Genomic DNA, 22,818 nt, shown 5'->3' with positions numbered 1-22,818 from the left:
TTTGGACAGCATAAAGAGCTCTACCAATTCTATTTCACTCATTCAGCATGCTGTGGAAAGTTTGGGTGAGCATGAATTTCTACATCTATTTTTAACTTGTAGTAAGTTCACAGGAACTCTTACAAGTAGCCATGGAAAAAGAGCTACAGGAAACGGAAGAAACAAAAAACAGCATCTCTTCCATCAGCCTAATTAGCAACAATACTGTATCCAAGGTGGAATTTCTCAAGCTCACATCCTCCCTGTTTACAAAATGGCACAAAAGGCAAGAAGAAAACCAGAGCCTGTCACACTACTGTAAAAAGACTGCTAGAACTCAAACAATTGTTTATCAAAGGCTATTTAATCAATTTAATTGCCAGTAAGAAAAAAAAAAATCTTGCCGGATTTCCATTATTTATTATATGTGGAGTGACTCGCTAAAGTACTTGGAAAGATTTACTTCCAAGTGGTCACCTACTTAGATCAAGCCTAAATCACTGACTCTGTGATGCTGTTTGTTTAGGTGGCAGCAGTTTAGCTGGCCCAGCCTCAATGGCCCCTTCCTGAGATCTCTCTGTGTGTGGCCCATTTTGCACTGCAGCTGGCTTGACACACAAGTCCCACTGTATACCAATCCCATTGTTATTTTAATGTGACTCTTAACAGTCTACTTTTCCCTCACCACCCTCAAAACAGTTCCTAAGGGCAGACTGCTGAACGCCCTAGGCAAAGCCACCTGTCTTTAGGAAGATAAATGAAAAAACGCATCAGAATTTTTTAAGGCTTATTTTTTTTTAGGCTCAGCTACATCAGGCTGAGATACAGCTAGAAAAAGTATTTATAAAACAGCATCTTTTTTTCGACCACTGTTTCAAAATGTTAAGTAACAAGTACTAGAATCTTTACAGACTCTCCTTAAATTATGATTCTTCTGATGCTTTTAAAATAACATGCAACTGTGACACAACAATGTGATGAAGATCTCCTGTCCTCAGGTCTGAATTATTTGTGACTTGGGGAATTTCTCCATCCCTTAAAAACAAACAAAAAAACCCAACACAACAACCAAAAAAACCCAACACCATCAGCACCTATGCCAACTCATTCATTACATAAATCTTACATATACAGGATTAATATATGTTAAATGCTATAAACACTTCTTAAAGAATTTGAAGATATAAGTTTGGTCAGAATACTGCTGGAGTAGTTGCAGGCATTTACTTTTAAGCACCTAGCTTTGCTGTTAAACATTAATTCATGGAATGAAATATTTCTCTATCAACAGAAAAGGTGAATTATATTTTAAATTGTAGTCTTATGAATGACTCTTACACAGATGCTATAAATTATTCCCTTGATCATTATTTATGCTGTACAAAAGCTATACAAAAAAAGTATCACAGACATTTGTTACCTATGGGCAATTTAGGGGAAAAAATTCACAACTAGATGAAGCCTGCTTTCTTACATTCCCCTAAGTAACTGTTCCAGGTCCTTGGCCCTCAATATAGGGCTCTGGCTAACAAGTATAATTCCAGCCTTAATGAACCAGTACAAATGAGGGGAAGTAATTTTTAGGAACCAGAGACAAGTTCTTAATCTCTAAACTCATGTACCCCCATAAGCAAAGAAAACTTTTCTTCCCTATGAGCTAGGCAAAGGAAAACCAAGTATCATCAAGGGCTTGTTTGTAACCTTACCTCAATGAGATGGTTACAATGCCAACTTTTATTGCTACAGTAGAGAATTAAGTCAGACTTAGTGGTCAAATGCTCCATACAGACTACAAATGATACAACCAACTTGTGACGCCTAGTAAGGGATGAACAAACCTGTTTCCATGAAGCAACAACATCCTTTACATTACTGCTCTTCATCTGGAGTGTTTGTCTGTAAAAACAAGCTCCTTGGTGAAGACATTCACTGCATCACAGACCAATGGGCAAGCAGAGATTCACAGGGTCTGGGGATGTAGAACACCTATCAAGTCATCTCATGTACTATACTGTTAATGCCAAATAGAGCATTTTCCATTCCTTGACTGAAGCAAAGGGGCTTCCGTTTCCCCTGACAAAGACTTCAGGGGTAACACAAATTTCAGCATCAGAAAATCTTTCTAATAGCATGCCTATGTTTTCCTTTGCTTAGCATCCCTCCATTATTTTTATTTGCACTCGTATAGACCACCCAATACAGTTTTGTATTTTTAAGGGAAACAGATCTTTAGCAAATTACTCCAAAGAAGGTAGAACTAATTTCAAATACCACAGCTTAGCACAGGAATGAAAACAAAATACAGTATCAAACATATTTTATCATCTTCAAGTGACTATTACCAGTCACTAGTCCAAAATTATCTACAGATATACTCTGTCAGAACACTGGAGAACAAATGCATAAGTACATGACTAAAAAACACCCAAGAAAACTTGCAGAAAAACAGACTATTGAAAATAGAGTATTTCAGATTTAAACATTCACTATGTCTCTGAAAAAAATGTGTGTCTAAAAATTACATTACATATAGTACTTCAAAATTAGTAATTACAAAGATGAAAATTAGGCTCACCAAGTGAAAAAAATCAAGTAACACTGGTGACATAGTTACCTTTGCTTGACATCAGTCAATGATTAAACTTCTAACCTGGAACAATGTAAACACTCCTTTTTAAGGCTTCAAATTTTAAACACCAACTTCTGATGCTCTATCATATGAATGTTTTGGTAATTTGTGACAAATCAGATCAATTTACCAAGCTTGTCTGTATATGAAGCACAATAATCCCATACCTAGTACATTCTGCGTGTGCAGATACTTGCAAGAAACAGGGATCAACAAATACATCAAAATGGTGCACATAGTACTGGAGCTCCCAACTTCAGAAGGAGCATTTGGAGTGAGACCAGAGGAGGCCACAAAGATGATCAGAGGGCTGGAGCCCATCCTATGAAAACAGGCTGAAAGAGTTTGGGTTGTTCAGCCTGCAGAAGAGAAAGCTCTGAGGAGACCTTAGAGCATCTTCCAGTACTGAAGAGGCTACAGAAAAGCTGGAGAAAGGTCATGAAGTGATAGGATGGGGAGGAATGGCTTTCAAGTAGATTTAGGGTAGACATATTGAAGGAATTCTTTCCTGTGAGGCTGGTGAGACACTGGAATAGGCTGCCCAGAGAAACTGTGGCTGCCCCATCCCTGAGAGTGTTGAAGGACAGGTTGGATGGGGCTTGGAGCAACCTGGACTAGTGGGCTGTGTCCCTGCCTATGGAAAGGTTTTGGAACTGGATAATCTTTAACGTCCCTTCCAACTGAAACCATTCTGTGATTCTCTCATATGTAGAAGTATACTTCTCCCATTTGGATGTGACATACAAAAAAATTATTATTGCTTTTTTTTCTGCTTTCTCAGATATGTTCTCTTTGCAAAGTAGTAAACTTCATAGTATTATTACCTGTGGTTAATTAAAAATGCATAAAAAAAGTTATTTCAGATTACTCATTTAAACTATATATCTGCAAGTAAGTATGATTTTCCTTACAAGGAGACAGAATAAAAAGCAACTTGTTTTATAAATTGAAAGAATTTACCACTGTTAATTCTTTAAGATTATTTTAACACGCTCATTTCAGTTGGGGAATACCTAACATGTTCCTAAATCTCACAGACTTTTCTGTCAGTAATTATTTATAGACTGCTTAGATACCATTTGTAAATAAGGATCCAGGATGTAACTCAGCTGAATCTATGACCTATTTAGAAGAAAAAGGCAAATTATTTTGAAAAACGTCTACTCTTAATTATTGTAGTAATCAGTGATTTATGCAGACTGGATGGAGAACTACACCAGAGAACTATCCTGGAAATTAAAGGCCAAAATGGGCATAGGTGACAGTCAGTGATTAACATCAGCTATGGGTTGTTTGTATTAAAATTATTATGATGATCAATTTTGTGTATATAAGCATCCATAAACCTCTCACAAACTATAGTCATTTTCCAAGAGTACAAAATTTATTCTTGTGCACCTTTAATCACTGGATAAAAAATTAGTAATAACAGATAGTTGCATGAATTGATAAGGATTTCATAGCTAAAAGTGTAACAATGCATTTCACAAATGTTTAAAAACGAAAAAGTGTTAATCACATTGTTTAAGACTAAGAGAAAAATTAATTATTCAAACACATAACCAACCATATCTTCATGCATACTTTTCTGTAATCTCTCCTTTTATTATACATTAAATTTTAAAACCATGGCTTAATAGTAATCTTCTAATTATTCTTGATAATTTAATAGACTTCTCTCACAATGGTGATTAATAATACATAGGGGTAGGAGAGGAAGGAGTAGGGAACTTCAAGGTAGGGTTATGTGTAACACTGTAAAAACTGGAAAATGATTTTGCCTTTGCCTTAATTTTTAAACAAAAACATAAAGACAAACTTCCTCTCTTGGTTTGACTGCAGGTAGCACATCTAACAAAAGAAATGCAGTACAGTTTAATTGAAAGCTCTCCTTCTCTCCACACACAAGACTACAGTCCTTCCACCCCCCCACCCTGCCCCACAGTGTTCTTTACAAGACTGAAAAGTTTGTAATTTGTGTGCATATATAGCTGCTGAAAAATGAAAAGAGAGAGAAAATATTTATAACAACTAAAGACAAGATGTAAAGACCCAGTAAGAAAAATAAATATTGGCAAGAGGTAAACACTGGGTTTTAGTCATGTTTAGGCTGATGTAAATATACATTTAGCTGATTCTCAGCCCTCCAAATGTACAGAGCCCAGGAAGAATAATATCCTAACCTGACGCTGAAAGATACAAACCACAACATTTCAAATAGAAATTGCAAAATGTTTGAAAAATATATTCTATTATACATGTGAAAGATATTTGTAATTCTGACAAAGGCTTTGACAAGCCTATTTTTAGGCATTAGTTTAGTATAGAAGGGAAAAAGGCGTATTTTTCTTTTTTTTGTAAAAATACTCTTTTGACACCCAGAGCAATAATTATGTGTAACAGTCAGGACACTTTGTATTTTTACTTTCTTTGGTCAGGTTATTGTTTTCCCAAACTGACCTGAAGACGTTTTCATATACTTTAAATTTCACATAAGCCTTAACTGATGGAAACCTGTATTAGGTGGCCTTACATATATGAAGATGTTTTTCCTTAACAAACGAGTAGTATATATTTTATCTGCCTGGTATTAAGAATACATCATGTGTAACACAGACATTGAAAAACAGGATCTTTTTTTCTAAGTAACATTTTGTCCTAACCCTCTAATCCTCCTGTAATATACTACTTTTGACCTAGACCCTTTTTAAACAGCACTCAGCACTGTGTGTTCACAAGAGTCAAGAAGTGTATAGAGCTCATAAGGCCTTGGGGAAATACACACAAATATTGATAACAAAGACTGGAAGACCTACACCACCTATCTTTTGGCACCTCAGCCAAACTGTGATGAGATTTCCTATACTGTACAAAGCAAACTGCCAAAAAGTACTCTTAAGAAGCTGAACTTTGTTTTACTGAATCTTTCTTTCCCTGTGTACATAAATGAAGTCAAGACGGAACACAAGCACATTAATATTAGCTAATCAGTAGCAGCTCACTTAAGAGGGGAGGCATTTAAGTGATTTTTTTTCCACATCTCATCAAAGGTGGTAACATGAACTAAATATTTACTGAATTTTGCAACAAATACTTATATGCATGTGTTGCCTATTGCCAATTTACAGGAAAAAAGTATTTCCACCTTCCACTTCCCACTGGCACATCCCAGAGAACGCAGTTTCGTTTGTTTTGCTACAAGTCAGACACCTCTGCTAGCTTCTTATGCTGCCAGCCAATTTTAATATAATGAAGGTTTGAAGCAAAAATACTTTAAAACAAAGCAGATAGAACAATCCCTGGACACAAGGATTGGAAAAAACTCTGTGCTAGTTTTTTTAAAATAAATAAATAATTTTTTAAAATCTGGCCAAATAGATTCATATTCTTCACTATCTGCAACTACATCTTCATTCTCTCTCCACAATTTTCTGCCCACAATAATGACAGTGAAAATCATTTTAGAACTGTGCTTTGAATTGAATCAGAGCAATTTTAAATCACTGCTTTTTAAATCCAAATTATTTCACTCATGTGAAAGGTCAGTCTGCCCAATTGCTATCCTAGCCCAACTGAAGCTGTGAAAAACTTTGGGAAAAGAAGAGGAGAAAGAAGGAAAAAAGTACAAAAAAGTAAAAGCAAGAATGATGACCTTAAATTAGTTTAATTTCTAGAAAAGCTTTAACAAAAAGCCACAATGTGACACAGCCAGAAGTGCCTACAGATACAAAGTATACTGGTTTCTTTCTTGCTTAAAGAGGGTCCTTTTCTTTGCAGCCAAGAAACCAACTCAGAACCACCACTTCCCCAGTTGTAATGAAACGCATTTCCAAGCAGGAAACAATTTTAGTATTAGCTTCCAAAATATTTAAAACAATAAAAAAGGTCCTTTAGAAAGTACGTTTTAGCATTTGAAAAGAATCTTACTTTTAGTACTTTTCCTTATTTATGTGAGTAGGAAGGGAGAAGACAGAAGAAACAAGTAAATCAGAAATTCCAAAAAGGAAATTTCCAACCTCCTACATTAGGAATTGAAAGCAGAGTTACAGCTTTATGGAACCCAACAGCTTAACACTGAACTGGAGCTTCAACCTGGAAGGCACACGCTGCTTAAAGAAACTTAAAGAAAACAAAGTATTTATCAGTGTGCTTGCAGCAATCGTGGGCAGAGCCCTTCTTAAATCTTCATTCACAAAGCCAAGCCAGGATGATGATAAATCACAGAATGATAAAATGGTTTGGACTGGAAGAGACCTTAAAGGTCATCCAGTCACAACCCCCCTGTGCCATGAGCAGGGATGCCTCCTACTAGAACAGGTTGCTCCAAGTCCTATCCAACGTGGCCTTCAAGAAATTATTTCCAGGGATGGGGCAGCCACAAGTCCTCTGGGCAACCCTGTGCCAGTGTCTGAGCACTCAGAGGAAAATGCTTCCTAATATTCAATCTACGTCTACTTTGTTTCTGTTTAAAATCATTACCTGTCATCCAATCACTATATTAATTCAAAACTTAAAGAGAGAAATAACTTACTCAGTTCAGTTATTCCTTATCCAGCAACAAGAAAATAATAATGAAATAGTTCTACTGATACCAGATACCAGATAGGAAACCACAAATTTGTTTCTAATTTGGCCCATGGAAGAGTTCACAATATTATCCAATCTGAAATATGTATCACAGATCTATTTGATTTTAAAGAACCTTATAAAATACAGACATGAACCAAGGTCCTCCTCGTGTAGCAGTCAATTTTAAACATTTAACTATACTTACAGAGCCATCTTTCAGCTTTCTTTCATAGGAGAAGTGACACTCCATATTTTCTTCATCTCTTGAAACAGCAAAATTGTATTTGCCAGCTGATTCTTCTCCAGCTATCAACGCTTTCTTCAGTTCTTCAACATACTTTTCTCTTTTCATTTCCATGTCAGCAGCCTCCCTAGAAATTTCAGCTTCAGACACTATCAGAAAGAAACGTGAAAAATTAGTAAAAGTGTGTGCAAACATATAAATTCAGTTATATGAATATACAGACACACACTCACACATCTTAAGGGGCAGGCAAATACTAGGAGACTATTCTTTCCTTGACATCTATCAGTGTGTCAGGCACTAATGGAAATGTAGCTGGAGTGCTATGTTTTTCATTAAAATTAAGTTCTGTCCTTTTTTTATGTCTAAAAATGGTTTATTACAACCAGTCCACAAATCTACTTGCCTCAAGTTATTCTGAATAACACTAACCTTACAGCAAAGAGTGGAATGTTTTAACTATGATTTATTGTGCCCTCTCAGCTCTCTTTGAAAGTGTGTAATCGAAACCCTGCAAGATAACAGATGCAACTGTCTCCTCACAACATTCTTGATCCAGTTTTCCAAGTTTTTAACCTACAACCTTAAAAAAACCCAAACATCTGTCAATTTACAAATGAAGCTACATGCAGAGACTTGAGAATCCATGTTTTACTGTTAACATTCAGGGACCACTAAATGGGGGATATGTCTCCAGTTTGCACATATAATGTCTGTGAAGAAAAAATTGTTTTATTCCTTTGAAGATGAAGAACAGTTAAATATGGACAGAAAAGGTAAATAAAAGATGTATTACTTAAGATGTATTACTCCATTACTTAAGAACCATGATAGCCTTTCCTTTCTGCTTCTGAACATTTTTTTCTTCCAGATTCTCCTTTTGGTTAACCCTCAAACTGAGGGAGCTCACCAAGTTTCATCATCTTTCTCTATGAATAGCAAAAAACATTTTTTACTTTACCACCTGGGCCTCTGGTTATTTGCCTTCTTTTTTATTTTATTCTATGTACTGTTTAATCAGAACTTTCAGAAATCAAATGTTAATCACAACAATGATCTCAATGAGGAGTGCAGAGTTTCTTGCACAGACAAATAAAAGACTAATTTAAAGACATGGTATATATGATATAATGCAGGCTTTAATGTATAGTCTACGAGTCCAGTATTTTAAATTCTTTACTTGACTTTCTTCTCTCCTGAACAATCTTCTGGGGAAGACTGCTCTAGCTTGTCATTTATCCCTGCTTGCTCTTAGATCTATCTACCATTTCCCCAAGAAATGGTAGATTTCTTGGGGAAATCTACCCAAGAGCAAGATATGCAAAAGAGCATTAGTTTGTGATAGCCTGGAAAAACCCACAAAACAAAAGCAATACAAAAAAACCCTAATAAAATTCATACCAAAATCAACCCACAAAACTCAACAAAAAAACCCACTCAGAGCCTTCACAGGTTGAATTAAAGTATGACACCTGAAACCTCTCTTTCTTCTCTATGCAAAAGCATTTGAAGATTGATCCTGCACCAGGTATTGAAACCATACTGATAGAATAGAATATCATTTCAATCAAACATAGAATCATAGAATCATAGAATTGGCTGGGTTGGAAGGGACCTCAGAGATCATCAAGTCCAACCCTTGGTCCACTACTGCTGCAGTTCCCAGCCCATGGCACTGAGTGCCACATCCAGTCTCTTTTTAAATATCTCCAGGGATGGAGAATCCACTACTTCCCTGGGCAGCCCATTCCAATGGCTGATCACTCTCTCCGTAAAGAAATTCTTTCTAATATCTAACCTAAATTTCCCCTGGCACAACTTAAGACCGTGCCCTCTTGTCTTGTTGAAAGTCGTCTGGCAAAAGAGACCAACGTCCACCTGGCTCCAACCTCCTTTCAGGGAGTTGTAGAGAGCGACGAGGTCTCCCTTGAGCCTCCTCTTCTCCAGCCTGAACAGCCCCAGCTCTCTCAGCCTCTCCTCATAGGGCCTGTGCTCGAGTCCCTTCACCAGCCTGGTTGCCCTCCTTTGGACCTGTTCCAGGACCTCTACATCCTTCTTAAACTGAGGGGCCCAGAACTGGACACAGTACTCGAGGTGTGGCCTCACCAGTGCTGAGTACAGGGGCAGAATCACTTCCTTGGACCTGCTGGCGACGCTGTTCCTGATCCAGGCCAGGATGCCATTGGCCTTCTTGGCCACCTGGGCACACTGCTGGCTCATGTTCAGCTTCCTGTCAATCCAGACTCCCAGGTCCCTTCCTGCCTGGCTGCTCTCCAGCCACTCTGTCCCCAGCCTGGAGCTCCCCATGGGGTTGTTGTGGCCAAAGTGCAGGACCCGGCACTTGGCCATGTTAAACCTCATCCCATTGGAATCAGCCCAACTCTCCAGTATGTCCAGGTCCCTCTGCAGAGCCCTCCTGCCTTCCAGTTGATCGACACTTAATTAAGAGTGGTTTGGGGTTTTTTTATTTTTAATAAAATGTCACAATAATCGCTTAGGTCATCTATTCACAAGAAAGAAATACTACCCTGCTAATCACTTTAAGTGATCACCATACATCTACAGAAAATCAGATAAGGTGGGTCAGCCACTAAAACCCCACTCTATTATTCTCTTTTTAAGACATGGGCAAACAAATAGGTGAAAAATGTAGATGCAGGTAGCAAGCAAGAACATGCTAATGTCAGAATGTTAATTAGAAGAAAAAAGTGACAAAAGGAGAAAGACACCTTTCTGTGGAACATCTAAGCCTGCAGGTATACTCAGATAAAAAGATAAATTAATTATCTCCTAGCAAAAGGCATTTTTTTCCTACAGAAATTAAAATGTGTGAAGTCCTTCAAAAGCTAAAAAGCAAAGAGATGCAGAGGTATAAAAGGGAAAAGAAGAAGGAAAAGAATGGAATTTAACTCAATAAGCATAAGCAAGTCAGTCTCTGTCACACTAAAATGTGAAATGCCAGTCCTATCACAGTCTGAAGTCTGTCACATAGTTCTCCATGTTCGCCTTATGAGGTAAGGTTTATAACTGATTATTCTCTGCTGCTCTCTTCTTTTAATTATACAAAAGGAAAACTGTCATACTCATAACAGAACATAAAGTAAAAGGCACAATACATAGTGTGTTACTAGATCTCAAACAAAACTTTGAGCAGATGCCAGAAACTGCAGGAATGCCACTATACATTAAAAAGAATGAGTGTTGTGGACCATACATGAAGAATAAATGAGAAAAAAAAATCATAATCAGTATTTCTATTCTGGAGAAAATGCTTCTACCCTTACATTTTAAGTTGTGTTATCTGTATTGCAGATGAGGAAGAAAAGAACGGAACGGGCTGGGAAAAAAGAGGATATAGAATCATAGAATCATAGAACTGGCTGGGTTGGAAGGGACCTCAGAGATCATCGAGTCCAACCCTTGAACCACCGTTGCAGTTGCTAGACCATGGCACTGAGTGCCACATCCAGTCTCTTTTTAAATAGCTCCAGGGATGGAGAATCCACTACTTCCCTGGGCAGCCCATTCCAATGGCTGATCACCCTCTCCAGAAAGAAATTCTTTCTAATCTCCAACCTAAACTTCCCCTGGCACAACTTGAGACCGTGCCCTCTTGTCTTGCTGAGAGTTGCCTGGGAAAAGAGACCAACCCCCCCCTGGCTCCAACCTCATTTCAGGGAGTTGGAGAGAGTGATGAGGTCTCCCCTGAGCCTCCTCTTCTCCAGTCTGAACAGCCCCAGCTCCCTCAGCCTCTCCTCATAGGGGTCTGTGCTCGAGTCCCTTCACCAGCCTGGTTGCCCTCCTTTGGACCCGCTCCAGGACCTTGATATCCTTCCTGAACTGAGGGGCCCAGAACTGGACACAGTACTTGAGGTGTGGCCTCACCAGTGCTGAGTACAGGGGCAGAATCACTTCCTTGGACCTGCTGGCCACGCTGTTCCTGATCCAGGCCAGGATGCCATTGGCCTTCTTGGCCACCTGGGCACACTGCTGGCTCATGTTCAGCTTCCTGTCAATGAAGAAGCATGGCATATAACAAATTTATGTCCCTACAGATTTGTAAACTTGAGATGTGTACTCCTCATGAAAGCACACCTCCTGAAATGGAGACTGCATTTTGCTGTCCACTACAACTGTACCTAAATGTTGTTGTGCTCAGCCTAATACTGAGGAGCTTTACAGCACTGAAATAGTGCTAATAAAGATTATATACCTAATAAAGATTCAACACATTTATATCTTAGGATCATCATTTGAAAAATACGTTAGACTTTTCAATTTTAGTCCTACAAGACAAAATTAAACAGTGCAAATGTAAGCTGCAGCCCCCCTTACTAAGTTGGGGTTTTAAAAATCTGTTTTAAAAGGAACAAAAAACACAGAGAGAGATATTGAGAAATGGATGAAAGCGTAACAATCCTTTTTGCACTGCACTGACATCACAACCATCTTATTTCTAATATGCAAAAGCCTATTCTAATACATGGAGGGAGTTCAAGACAGAGGGTCACATATATAGCCAGCTAGTACTTGTCCTCCAAAGAGGACTTTGAGTGCAAAACTTCATTATTTAGCTGCAATGCTGCATCACTGTCTCCTTCCCTACTCAATGGAGACATCTGCAGCTGGCAGACAGACCAAAGCCACTGAAAATATGATGTGACTTCCAAACAAGAAACACCTAAGTCAAAGTGAGTTATGCATTACTTCTCATGCATTTAAGACTAGCAAGTGTGAACTTCAGAGCAGGACATGGCATTGCTACAGTGATGTAAAGCTGGAGGCTGTAAACTGACACAAACCTTTGCACATGCTATCAGCTCTTCCCAGCCTCATTCTAAACTAAGTGTTCAACTCCTAGCCCAAACACCTTTGAAGACAGCCAAGTAAGCTCAGATGAAGTAGTGAAGTAATTTTCCAAGGTTTTTAAAACTTATTTTAAGCACGAAACTGATGTCACCAAAAAGGCTTGAGACTTTAACAACTGTCATCTGCACCTTGTTGGTTGTTTTTTTTTAAAAAAAAAACCTGAAAGCAGCACTTTTGATGTTCATATCAAGAATGACACAGTAGGGCTACTGTCTGAAAAAAAAAAAAATACTAAGTCCACAAACCAGTGAAGAATTGGGGCTAGTGGGCTAGTCAACACTCATCTTGCAGTGCTGATCATAGAATCATAGAATCATAGAATCATAGAATAGGCTGGGTTGGAAGGGACCTCAGAGATCATCGAGTCCAACCCTTGATCAGCTACCGCCACAGTCACTAGACCATGGCACTGAGTGCCATATCGAGTCGCTTTTTAAATGTCTCCAGGGACGAAGAGTCCACCACCTCCCCAGGCAGTCCGTTCCAATGTCTGATCACCCTTTCCGTGAAAAAATTCTTTCTAATATCCAATCTGAACTTCCCCCGGCACAATTTAAGACCATGCCCTCTTGTCTTATTGAGAGTTGCCTGGGAAAAGAGATCAACCCCTGCCTGGCTCCATCCTCCTTTCAGGTAGTTGTAGAGAGCAATGAGGTCTCCCCTGAGCCTCCTCTTCCTCAGGCTGAACAGCCCCAGCTCCCTCAGCCTCTCCTCATAGGATCTGTGTTCGAGTCCCTTCACCAGCTTGGTTGCCCTCCTTTGGACCTGTTCAAGGACCTCAATATCCTTCTTGAACTGAGGGGCCCAAAACTGAACACAGTACTCAAGGTGTGGCCTTACCAGGGCTGAGTTATAGGGGCAGAATCACCTCCTTGGACCTGCTGGTGACGCTGTTTCTGATACATGCCAGGATGCCATTGGCCTTCTTGGCCACCTGGGCACACTGCTGGCTCATGTTCAGCTTCCTGTCAATCCAGACTCCCAGGTCCCTTTCTGCCTGGCTGCTCTCCAACCACTCTGTCCCCAGCTTGTAGCGCTGCATAGGGTTGTTGTGGCCAAAGTGGAGGACCCGGCACTTGGCCTTGTTGAAGCTCATCCCATTGGAGTCAGCCCATCTCTCCAGTCTGTCCAGGTCCCTCTGCAGAGCCCTCCTGCCTTCCAGCTGATCAACACTTCTCCCCAGCTTGGTGTCATCGGCAAACTTGCTGATGATGGACTCAATCCCCTCATCCAAGTCATCAATGAAGATATTGAACAGGACTGGGCCCAGCACTGATCCCTGGGGGACACCGCTGGTGACCGGCCGCCAACTGGAAGCAGCCCCATTCAGCACCACTCTCTGGGCCCGGCCCTCCAGCCAGTTCCTAACCCAGTGCAGAGTACGCTTGTCCAAGCTGTGGGCAGCCAGCTTTCTCAGGAGGATGCTGTGGGAGACGGTGTCGAAGGCCTTGCTGAAGTCCAGATAGACCACATCCACAGCCTTCCCCTCATCCACCAGGCGGGTCACCTGATCATAAAAGGAGATCAGGTTGGTCAGACAGGACCTGCCCTTCCTAAACCCATGCTGGCTGGGTCTGATCCCCTGTCCATCCTGCAGGTGCTGTGTGATTGCCCCCAGGATGATCTGCTCCATAACCCTGCCAGGCACTGAGGTCAGGCTGACGGGCCTGTAGTTTCCCGGGTCTTCCTTCCGGCCCTTCTTGTGGATTGGCGTGACATTCGCCAACTTCCAGTCATCTGGGATGTCCCCAGTGAGCCAGGACTTCTGGTAGATGATAGAGAGAGGCTTGGCGAGCTCTTCTGCCAACTCTCTCATCACCTTTGGATGGAGCTCATCTGGTCCCATAGACTTGTGGGGATCCAAGCAGCCCAGTAGATCACTGACAGTTTCCTTCTGGATTGCAGGGAGAGTGTTTAGATTCTTGTCTCCTATAGGCTCCAGAAGCCAGCTGTCATCAGGATAGCCCGTTTTACTGTTAAAAACTGAGGCAAAGAAAGTGTTAAATACCTCAGCCTTTTCTTCATCATTGACAATTACATTCCCGTCCATGTCCATTAAAGAATGAATGTTTTCCTTGCCCCTCCTTTTGCTACTGATGTATCTGTAGAAGGACTTCTTGTTATCCTTCACAGAGGTGGCGAGATTTAGTTCAAGTTGTGCCTTTGTGTCTCTAATTTTTTTCCTACATAACTTAACTGTATTCCTGAATTCCTCTTGAGTAGATAACCCTTTTTTCCATAACCGGTAGGCCCTCTTCTTAATCCTAATTTCCTTCAAAGTCTCTCTGTTGAGCCAGAGTGGTCGTCTTCCCCGCCGGCTCGCCTTTCGACACACCGGGATAGCCTGCTCCTGAGCTTTCAAAACTTGCTCTTTGAAGAATGTCCATCCCTCCTTGACCCCTTTGTTTTCAAGGGCTGTTTCCCAGGATATGCTCCGGACTAGTCTTCTGAAAAGGCCAAAATCTGCCCTCCGGAAGTCTAATGTAGAGGTTTTATTGACAACCCTCCTTGTGTCCCTGATTATTGAGAACTCTATTATTTCGTGATCACTAAGTCCCAGACGCCCTCCGACCACCACATCCCCCACCAGCCCCTCTCTGTTTGTAAAGAGTAGATCAAGTGGGGCTCCATCCCTGGTAGGCTCATTTACCAGCTGCATCAGGAAATTATCCTCAATACACTCTAGGAATCTCCTAGACTGCCTCCTCTCTGCTGTGTGGAATTCCCAGCAGATGTCCGGCAGGTTAAAGTCACCCACGAGAATAAGGGACGACGATTTTGAAACATGTGCCAGCTGGTTGTAGAAGAGTTCATCACCCTCATCCTCCTGGTTGGGTGGTCTGTAACAGACTCCCACCACAGTATCAGTCTTGTTGGCCTTCCCCCTGATTCTTACCCACAGGCACTCCACCTTATTATCACCTACTTCAATTTCTGTGGAGTCAAGAGACTCTCTAACATACAGGGCTACCCCTCCACCTCTTCTACCCTGTCTGTCCTTTCTGAAGAGCCTGTAGCCACCCATTGCAGCACTCCAGTCATGGGAGTCATCCCACCACGTTTCCGTGATAGCGACTACATCATATCTTTCCTGCTGCACGGTGGCTTCCAGCTCATCCTGTTTGTTGCCCATGCTGCGTGCATTGGTGTACATGCATTTCAGCTGGGCTGCTGATTTGTCCCTTAACTTGCGCTGTCCACCCTTGGGCTCCTTTCCGGAGGACCTTGTTTCAACCCCTTCCCCCTTCGAACCTAGTTTAAAGCCCTCCTTATTAGACCCGCCAGCTTGTGGGCTAGAGTCCTTTTTCCCCTGTTAGATAGTTGCAGTCCAGCTGATATGCTGAAATTCATCCCATAGTCAAAAAACCCAAAGTTCTTCCGGTGGCACCAGTCCCTTAGCCACCTATTGATGAGATATGTTTTCCTGCTCCTCTCCTCATTCATCTGCTCTAATGCAGGGACTGAGGTGAACACCACCTGTGCTCCTGATCCACCAACTAATCGACCCAGGGCCTTGAAGTCCTTTTTAATTGCCCTAGTATTTCTTCCATTGATATCGTCACTGCCAGCCTGGACTACCAGCAGTGGGTAATAATCTGATAATCCACTACAAACAGCAAGAACTGAGTCGGAAACAATGGCAAGAAATTTACCATCAAAACTTTTCTACTTTATCCTAACATACAGCCAGTAACCATTTAATATTTAGCTACCTTGTTTCTTGTACAGGATGCTAGACAGAGTTGAGAGAAAAAAGGCCACTATACCCTCAGATTTCCCTTAAATGCCTCAAAACAGTACAGGGAGAAATGTGGAATTCCGTGAAGTTTGAAGCAAAGAGGAAGAAAAAAAAAAAAAAGTCATATACTTGCAAAAAGAAGCGTTTGTCTAGAACAATGATTTGAAGACCAAGAAAAACTAGACACACTTTTCACAAAAATATGAACATTAAAACCCTAAAGTAATAGAACATTTGTTTTTTTCCTCATGTGGCAGATGTCCATGATGCATGTTTCTTTATCTTACAAAACCAGCAGAACTGGTTAAGTGATAGAGAAATGCACAAACACATGTATCTGTAGCTTTCTGACTCAATATCAAGAGAATTCATTAGATCACACTACATATTTGTGTGCTCTTCCCTCCCCTTGCCCTTTTTTGTCTCCTTAAATAGGATTCCTAGGACTTTTTTTTCATCATCACATTGAATATAAAAACAACATAAAAGTCAATTCCATCATTAACTCTCATTCACTTCCTGGTAGGTTTTGCCAAGCAAAATAATCCACATAATAAAAAAAAAATATTAAGAAAAAAAGCATTTCCTAAGGAATTCCACCGGAATTTTCTGACCATTACTTTCACTCCTCCTAGATTTTGAATTGGAATCTAAGCAGTCTCAAACATGATGTCATAACTTAAGAAAAGTGATCAAAACCAACACTGAGTGTATAAAAAACACAGATCTGTAAGAAAGCTTCCTCATGAAATTATTCAAAGGGCTACAAACTCAATAGGCATTCATTAGGAATTGATAGGATTTTTGCAGAAGAAATAGAAGCTCTCTCAGTTGGATGAGTACCCAGTGTACATGCAAAATTGTTTCTTTCTTGCCTTTTAATAGAGTGAGGTCACCTTGCTTTCACTGGTCGTCCCTTTTGGGAAATGATCATAAAGCTGTTCTGCCAGATGCAGGAAGCCAATAAATGAGAACTGTGTTTATGTATTTTTCTGTATCCTCTTCCAGTTACAGTATCATAGTTTTTACTTAGAAAAACAACTGATTTAAAGAATCAGGTTTTTGAGACTTTTATGCTGATGATTTTAAAGGTACATAAGAACAATCAGAAAAACTTTTAACTAATTGAGCATACCAGCTTTCCTGTTAAAGTATTTATCAACATTAACCTCCTGTTTGGTATTTTGAAAATACAAAGTCTGGATATCCTACTGTCAAATCAAGGAAGAAGAATCTTTCATACAGAACTGTGGTATTTAATTATGTCTCTCATGTGAGAACTCTGAGTCAGTAATGCATCTGATATGCCAAAAGTAATAAAGAGGAGCAGATTTAATACATATATAGACATATTTTTAATTTAGTCTTGTTTCCCATATCTGAAAGAAAAAAAAGGTATAAATTTTATTCCAAGGAAGGTTAATGAATGATTAAGCTTGTTTTTATGTCCAGAAACTACATAAATGCACACACACATATATAGATGGCATACATATACATATATACATACACACAAAGTACTTGCTTATATATTTATTTATATACACACATACATGGAGCCTATTTGAAAACTTGGCTTATGTAGCAACAAGGGAGAAAAAAAGTCCACTGGGCAGGAAGAAAGAAGGATAGAACTACAGGCATCTATTCTATATATGCCTTAGATGTCTTTTTTTATCATAGGCATCTAATTCAGAAAGAGTAAGGAAAATGCCTACAACATATTGTAAAATACATAATTCTTTCCTATCTTTGCCATCAAGAGGGCTTTTGATCAAGTATTTTACACATTTCCAAAGAAACACACTAATCTTGCCTTCTTTAACTAGATGTGAATAAGAGAAGCACACACATATTGACAGATTCATCTTATTCAGGTTTCTGAGTAGGGAAAAAAAATCCCTCAGGCTATTTTTTTTTCTTGTGATAACCTATGCCCAGGAAAAAAATACTTTCTTTTCTCTTCTCAAAAATATACCTATGTACTAAATACAGCTGCCTTTAATTATTAAGATTTTATTAAAGCATTTAAAAAACAACTGCAACTAAATCCTTCATGAACTATTATTTTCAAATGCAACCTGCATGACACATTTGTTCAATGATCTGCAGAAAACACTTGTGTGGTACTCTCCAGTATTCCTGCAAGAAACTATATTTTTGAGGAAGAACAAAACAATGCATATCTACATAATGAATGAATTGGTATTAGGTTTGACTTGCAGTCATTCCAGATTTAAAAGCTCTCTGAACCCATCCCAGCTGATCATGAACCTCACCTCATCCATCACCAGGGAGAGGTAATGCTTATAAAGTTTTTGATACAAGTTGTGGGCCACAGTTTAGAAAGGGCTCAAAAATGATAAAAAATAACAGTAATTTTCTTTCCTTTATTACCTGTCCCAGTCCATGCACATTGACCATCAGCAAGTATTATACCAAAGCCAGTGCCTAAATCTTTTTCCCATGACACTTGTAGAAAATATGTTGCTTCTGGATCAGAAACTGTATGAATTCTGTTCAAACTTTTCTCCATTTTCCAGATACCTGTTTATGAAGAAAGAAAATACTGTTATAGCCAGTTGATTGCTTTCCAAAGGTTCTTAGCAGTTTTATACAACTAGGTTCAGGGGAAAAAAGAAAAACAAAAATATAAGCATACCTAGAGTTTTATTTTCCTTCACAAATTTATTTTTTAGAGAACTGATGATATTTCCAAACAGAAAACTGCGTTACAGTAAGTAAGGTTTAAAAGAACAGTGCCAACAATAAATACATAAGAATAATTATATTTCAGGACAATATATTAGAATAGTCCCAATTTAAGACACTTCCCCATGGCTATGGTTTTACCTTATTGTTCACTATCAACCAATATGCAGCACATGGAACATTCACCTGGAAGACTGCTACATGAAAGCATGCTACTAAGCTTCACTGCAAAGCAGAGGTTTTAGGCAACAACCAGAGAAATTCTTTTTAAAATTGGATGCTGCAGAGAAGAAAATTTATGATGCTACATGTAAAGTTAATTTTTTGCTCAATATCAAAGCAACTGTGCAATCTGTACTTGAAAGAAGACCTTCTACAGAAACTCATGTATTTATACATATCTGAAAATAATGAATCCTCACAGTAATTCAGATTTAAAAACACCTTTGGTAACTTGTTTCACAGAAAAAAAAAAAAAGAACTAGCCAATTCTAAAGTTAACACTGACATAAAGTATTTCATGAAGAATGCTTCATGTTGTTCTGTACCTGAAGAGTTTGTTTGGGGTGTTCAGTTGTTCTGGACCTTTAAATTTATATTTAAGAAAGAAGTGAATGAAAGAAGTGAATGAAAAAAGACTACATGTTCATGAGAACACTAAAAATAGAATGCATTGATAAAAGCAGGAAAATTACAACTGAGGCATTTTAACTACATGCACAAGTACAACAATGCTAGGACAGGCTATGTAATAAAAGCTCTATCAAGTTTTCCATCACTATCAGAATAAATTCCAGCACTGTGGGAACTCTCTTCAAGTGGTAGAGGGAAGAGCTTCCTATACTCATGGACACTGAGAGCCAAATCTAAATACAGGTTTAACTACCGCTGTTCTCCTAAAAAGTTGGCACTTTCAGGTCAAGAGGAACATTTTTAACTGCAATTGACAGCACTGTGTCTGACATTCACTCAACTCTGTAACAAGCAACACCTGAAAATGCCTTTCTCTTGACAAGCACACAATATTAAAGAAAACCAAAACAAAAAACAGCAGAATATTTTAATATGACATTTTTTCAAATAAAAATCTGCATTTTGTATATATATATATATGCACACATGTATAAACACCCATTACAGATACCAATAATGTTAATGAATCAATACATTAATTGTTTCTGATGGCCAACCAAACCACAACAAGATCACCTTGCACTAACAAATGGTATTTCTAAACACTAAAAGATACACCAGGGACAGTGCCTCCTACAAATTCCAGGATGAACTTTGACTAAAATATCCCCTCCAGCATTCCCTGCTACCCATTACATTTTCATCACCAAATATTCAAAGCACTAACAGTTTTTCCAACTTAAGGCTTATGTACACATGAGGACCAAGCACTTCCCTGATTATAACATTTTTTTGAAGTGTTTAGGATTCAAAAGCTATGATAGCAGCTGAAGGAGTGAAATCATGTACATACAGGTGAGCACCATGAATGCTCACCAACAGCAGCAACAGGGATGACATTTAGTATTTACATACAGAAACCACCACTGCTTGTACTATTACAAATGTCATATTCTATGTTCCTTTCCACAGAAAATGAGCCAGAAACTAAAACGTTACTTAAAAAGAATAGTGAAAAATTTGCTCTGACTCCAAAAAATGGTCTTCACAAAAATCTTATTCACCAAGCAATTGGCCATTTCTGGTAACTACAGTGTATCTATGAACTTGTAAGCAAGAACATGGAGCATGAAGGTCTGGAACAAGAGTTTTTCAATTAATGATTATAGAACTAAAGCTATTTTAAAGATTTGTATTGCATCAAGTGCCTGGATACAGGTCAATAAGGAGTACAGAACAGGAAGCACAACTAATGTGTGTAGTATGTTTAAGTACACAGAGATGTACTCTCCTTTACCTACCAGATTCCCTTTTGCTTTTTTGCTTCACAAGATTCCCTTTGTTCTGTAAAAATACAATGTCTCTTATAAAATATTTTCATAAAGACTCATTTTCTGAAAGACAATGTTTTAAAAAATACTTCAAAATTATTCTTCTTTACTTAAAGATTGTAGAATAATTGCATGCAATCCAGACAGACAGCATACAAGGTACTGATGCGTGTAGATAGTTTGACAGTGTTTGCTTATTGCAGTTGATTCTTACCACAAAACTGAGCAGCTGAAAATCACTTGTAGCAGAGACTTTATTTTTAATGTAGACTGTTTGTAAGAGGAAGCAAATCAAGCAAATCAAGATTTTCGATTTATTTGAAAAGAAAGAGAACAAAGTGTCCGTCTGCAGTCAGAAAAAGTGATGCCAAGGGTCACGTAGCAAAGGAAATCTATTTATTTAAAAATGTACTAACAAGGTCTCTAAGGCCTGAGATGAAATTAATCCAATACCATAATGCCATGATATTATGATGCATCCAATATCCTTGCATCCATTTTCACACATTAGTATTTTGTCCAAGTGATGTGGAACAGCTGAAAAAGAAGACTCTGTTTGGACATCATTTTTAAGAAGACACTTGCCAACATAAGGGATGACCCTGTTATCAGAACCAAGAAAGCTCCCACACAATTTGTACACCTGTGGTAAAACATAACTTCAATAAATCAAACACACTGAGAAGGTACAATGCAATAGAGTACTCTGTGTTTCAAAATGAAATGCAAAATACATTTGTCAACCTCTTCCATATTGTGCATCTTGAGCAAACAGTTTTACAGGAAAGCATGGAATGAAAATACTTTTTCTCCCACCTTTTATATCCTCCACTGTAATCAATGACCTTTTCAGAGCAGTATATTATGTTCTACTACATGTTTAGAAAGTGCTTCAGAGAGCAGAGGTCAGCCTTGCTTAAGATGTCCCAGCACTCAATTTGCCCCAACCCATTAGGAAAAAAAGGATTCCGGCACGGATATAATGGCTATTATTTACTTCAAGAGGAACAAACCTTCACGAAAATTAGGCTGATCTATGCAGCACATACAAACATTAGAGCAAATAAAAACATTGTGTTTTTCACAAATCTCCCAACAACTCTTCCACAGTCTAGTGTGGAATAATTGGATAAACCACACAGTTAGAAGTGTGAACACAGCAAAAAATAGTAAAGCAATTGCATATTTAACAGATGGCTATTATCACTAGTGAAAGGAAAAATACAGAAATTAAATCATAGCATTCTCCTTATACATATACTTTAAGGTGAGTGCATGCATCTCCACAACCCTAAAGGCAAAGCTCAGTACATTTTGTAACCCAGTATATTTCCAAAATAAGAACTTTAGGGGAAGAAACTGGACATCCTACTGAGCACCCAAAGTTAGCTGTATGTTCACAGGATTCACAAATAACTTTGTTTTGCATCTTTAAAAGCTTTAATTATCACTCCATCACTCCACTTCAAGAACTGAAGTAAACTAAAACAACCCCCTTATACCTAGCATATCTCAATTCACATAACTTCTTACTACATATTTCTTATCACACCATCAGTTCTCAACATGCCAAGCATGGGTTACTTCACACACATCAAGTACTTGAGAGTAGAAGCCATCATGTTCCACTTTCTGCCCCAGGTCTTTTGTTGATGGATTAACTGTGCACTACCAAAGCCTGGCAGACACATGAGGAGCAGATTTGCCAAAGCAGATTCTCCTGCCACCTTTACCCAAATTAACACTCAACACCCCCATCTACATCTTATAAACACTCCACTTTGGCTACCAGTGGATGTTCTGCTGAGAAATGGAGAAGACTGGTAACACACCTCTGAGGTGGTGTTGCCCCTTACTTCAGTGACCAGTTGGAGATCATGGAGTTCCACCTGAGGATGAATGAGGAATGAGAATTTATGGGTCAGGATTAAAGGGAAGAAAAGGGCAGGTGATATCATAGTGGAGGTCTGCTATAGGCCACAAGGAAGAGAGAGTGGATGAGGCCCTCTGTGGACTGCCAGGAACAGTTGCCCATTCACAGGCCCTGATCCTCACAGGCAATTTCAACCACCTCATCATCTGCTGGAGGGGCAACACAGCAAGGCACCAGCAG

General features: G+C 39.1%; 1 protein-coding gene across 1 annotated transcript in view; it reads right to left on the bottom strand.

The window, feature by feature from the left end:
- XRCC4 (X-ray repair cross complementing 4) overlaps positions 1-22,818 on the bottom strand; it is a 184,346-nt gene that overhangs the window by 145,637 nt on the left and 15,891 nt on the right. Inside the window, exons 3-4 of the mRNA XM_030467360.1 lie at positions 18,427-18,576; positions 7,383-7,570 (exon numbers count right to left, since the gene is read on the bottom strand). Coding sequence (XP_030323220.1) covers positions 7,383-7,570; positions 18,427-18,565 — 327 coding nt within the window. The 5' untranslated portion in view covers positions 18,566-18,576. The remainder of the gene's footprint in view (positions 1-7,382; positions 7,571-18,426; positions 18,577-22,818) is intronic.

Source organism: Calypte anna, chromosome Z (assembly GCF_003957555.1).
Source record: "Calypte anna isolate BGI_N300 chromosome Z, bCalAnn1_v1.p, whole genome shotgun sequence".
Taxonomy (NCBI): Eukaryota; Metazoa; Chordata; class Aves; order Apodiformes; family Trochilidae; genus Calypte; species Calypte anna.
Note: the sequence above shows the minus strand (reverse complement) of the source record. Positions and strands in the feature narration are given on the sequence as shown.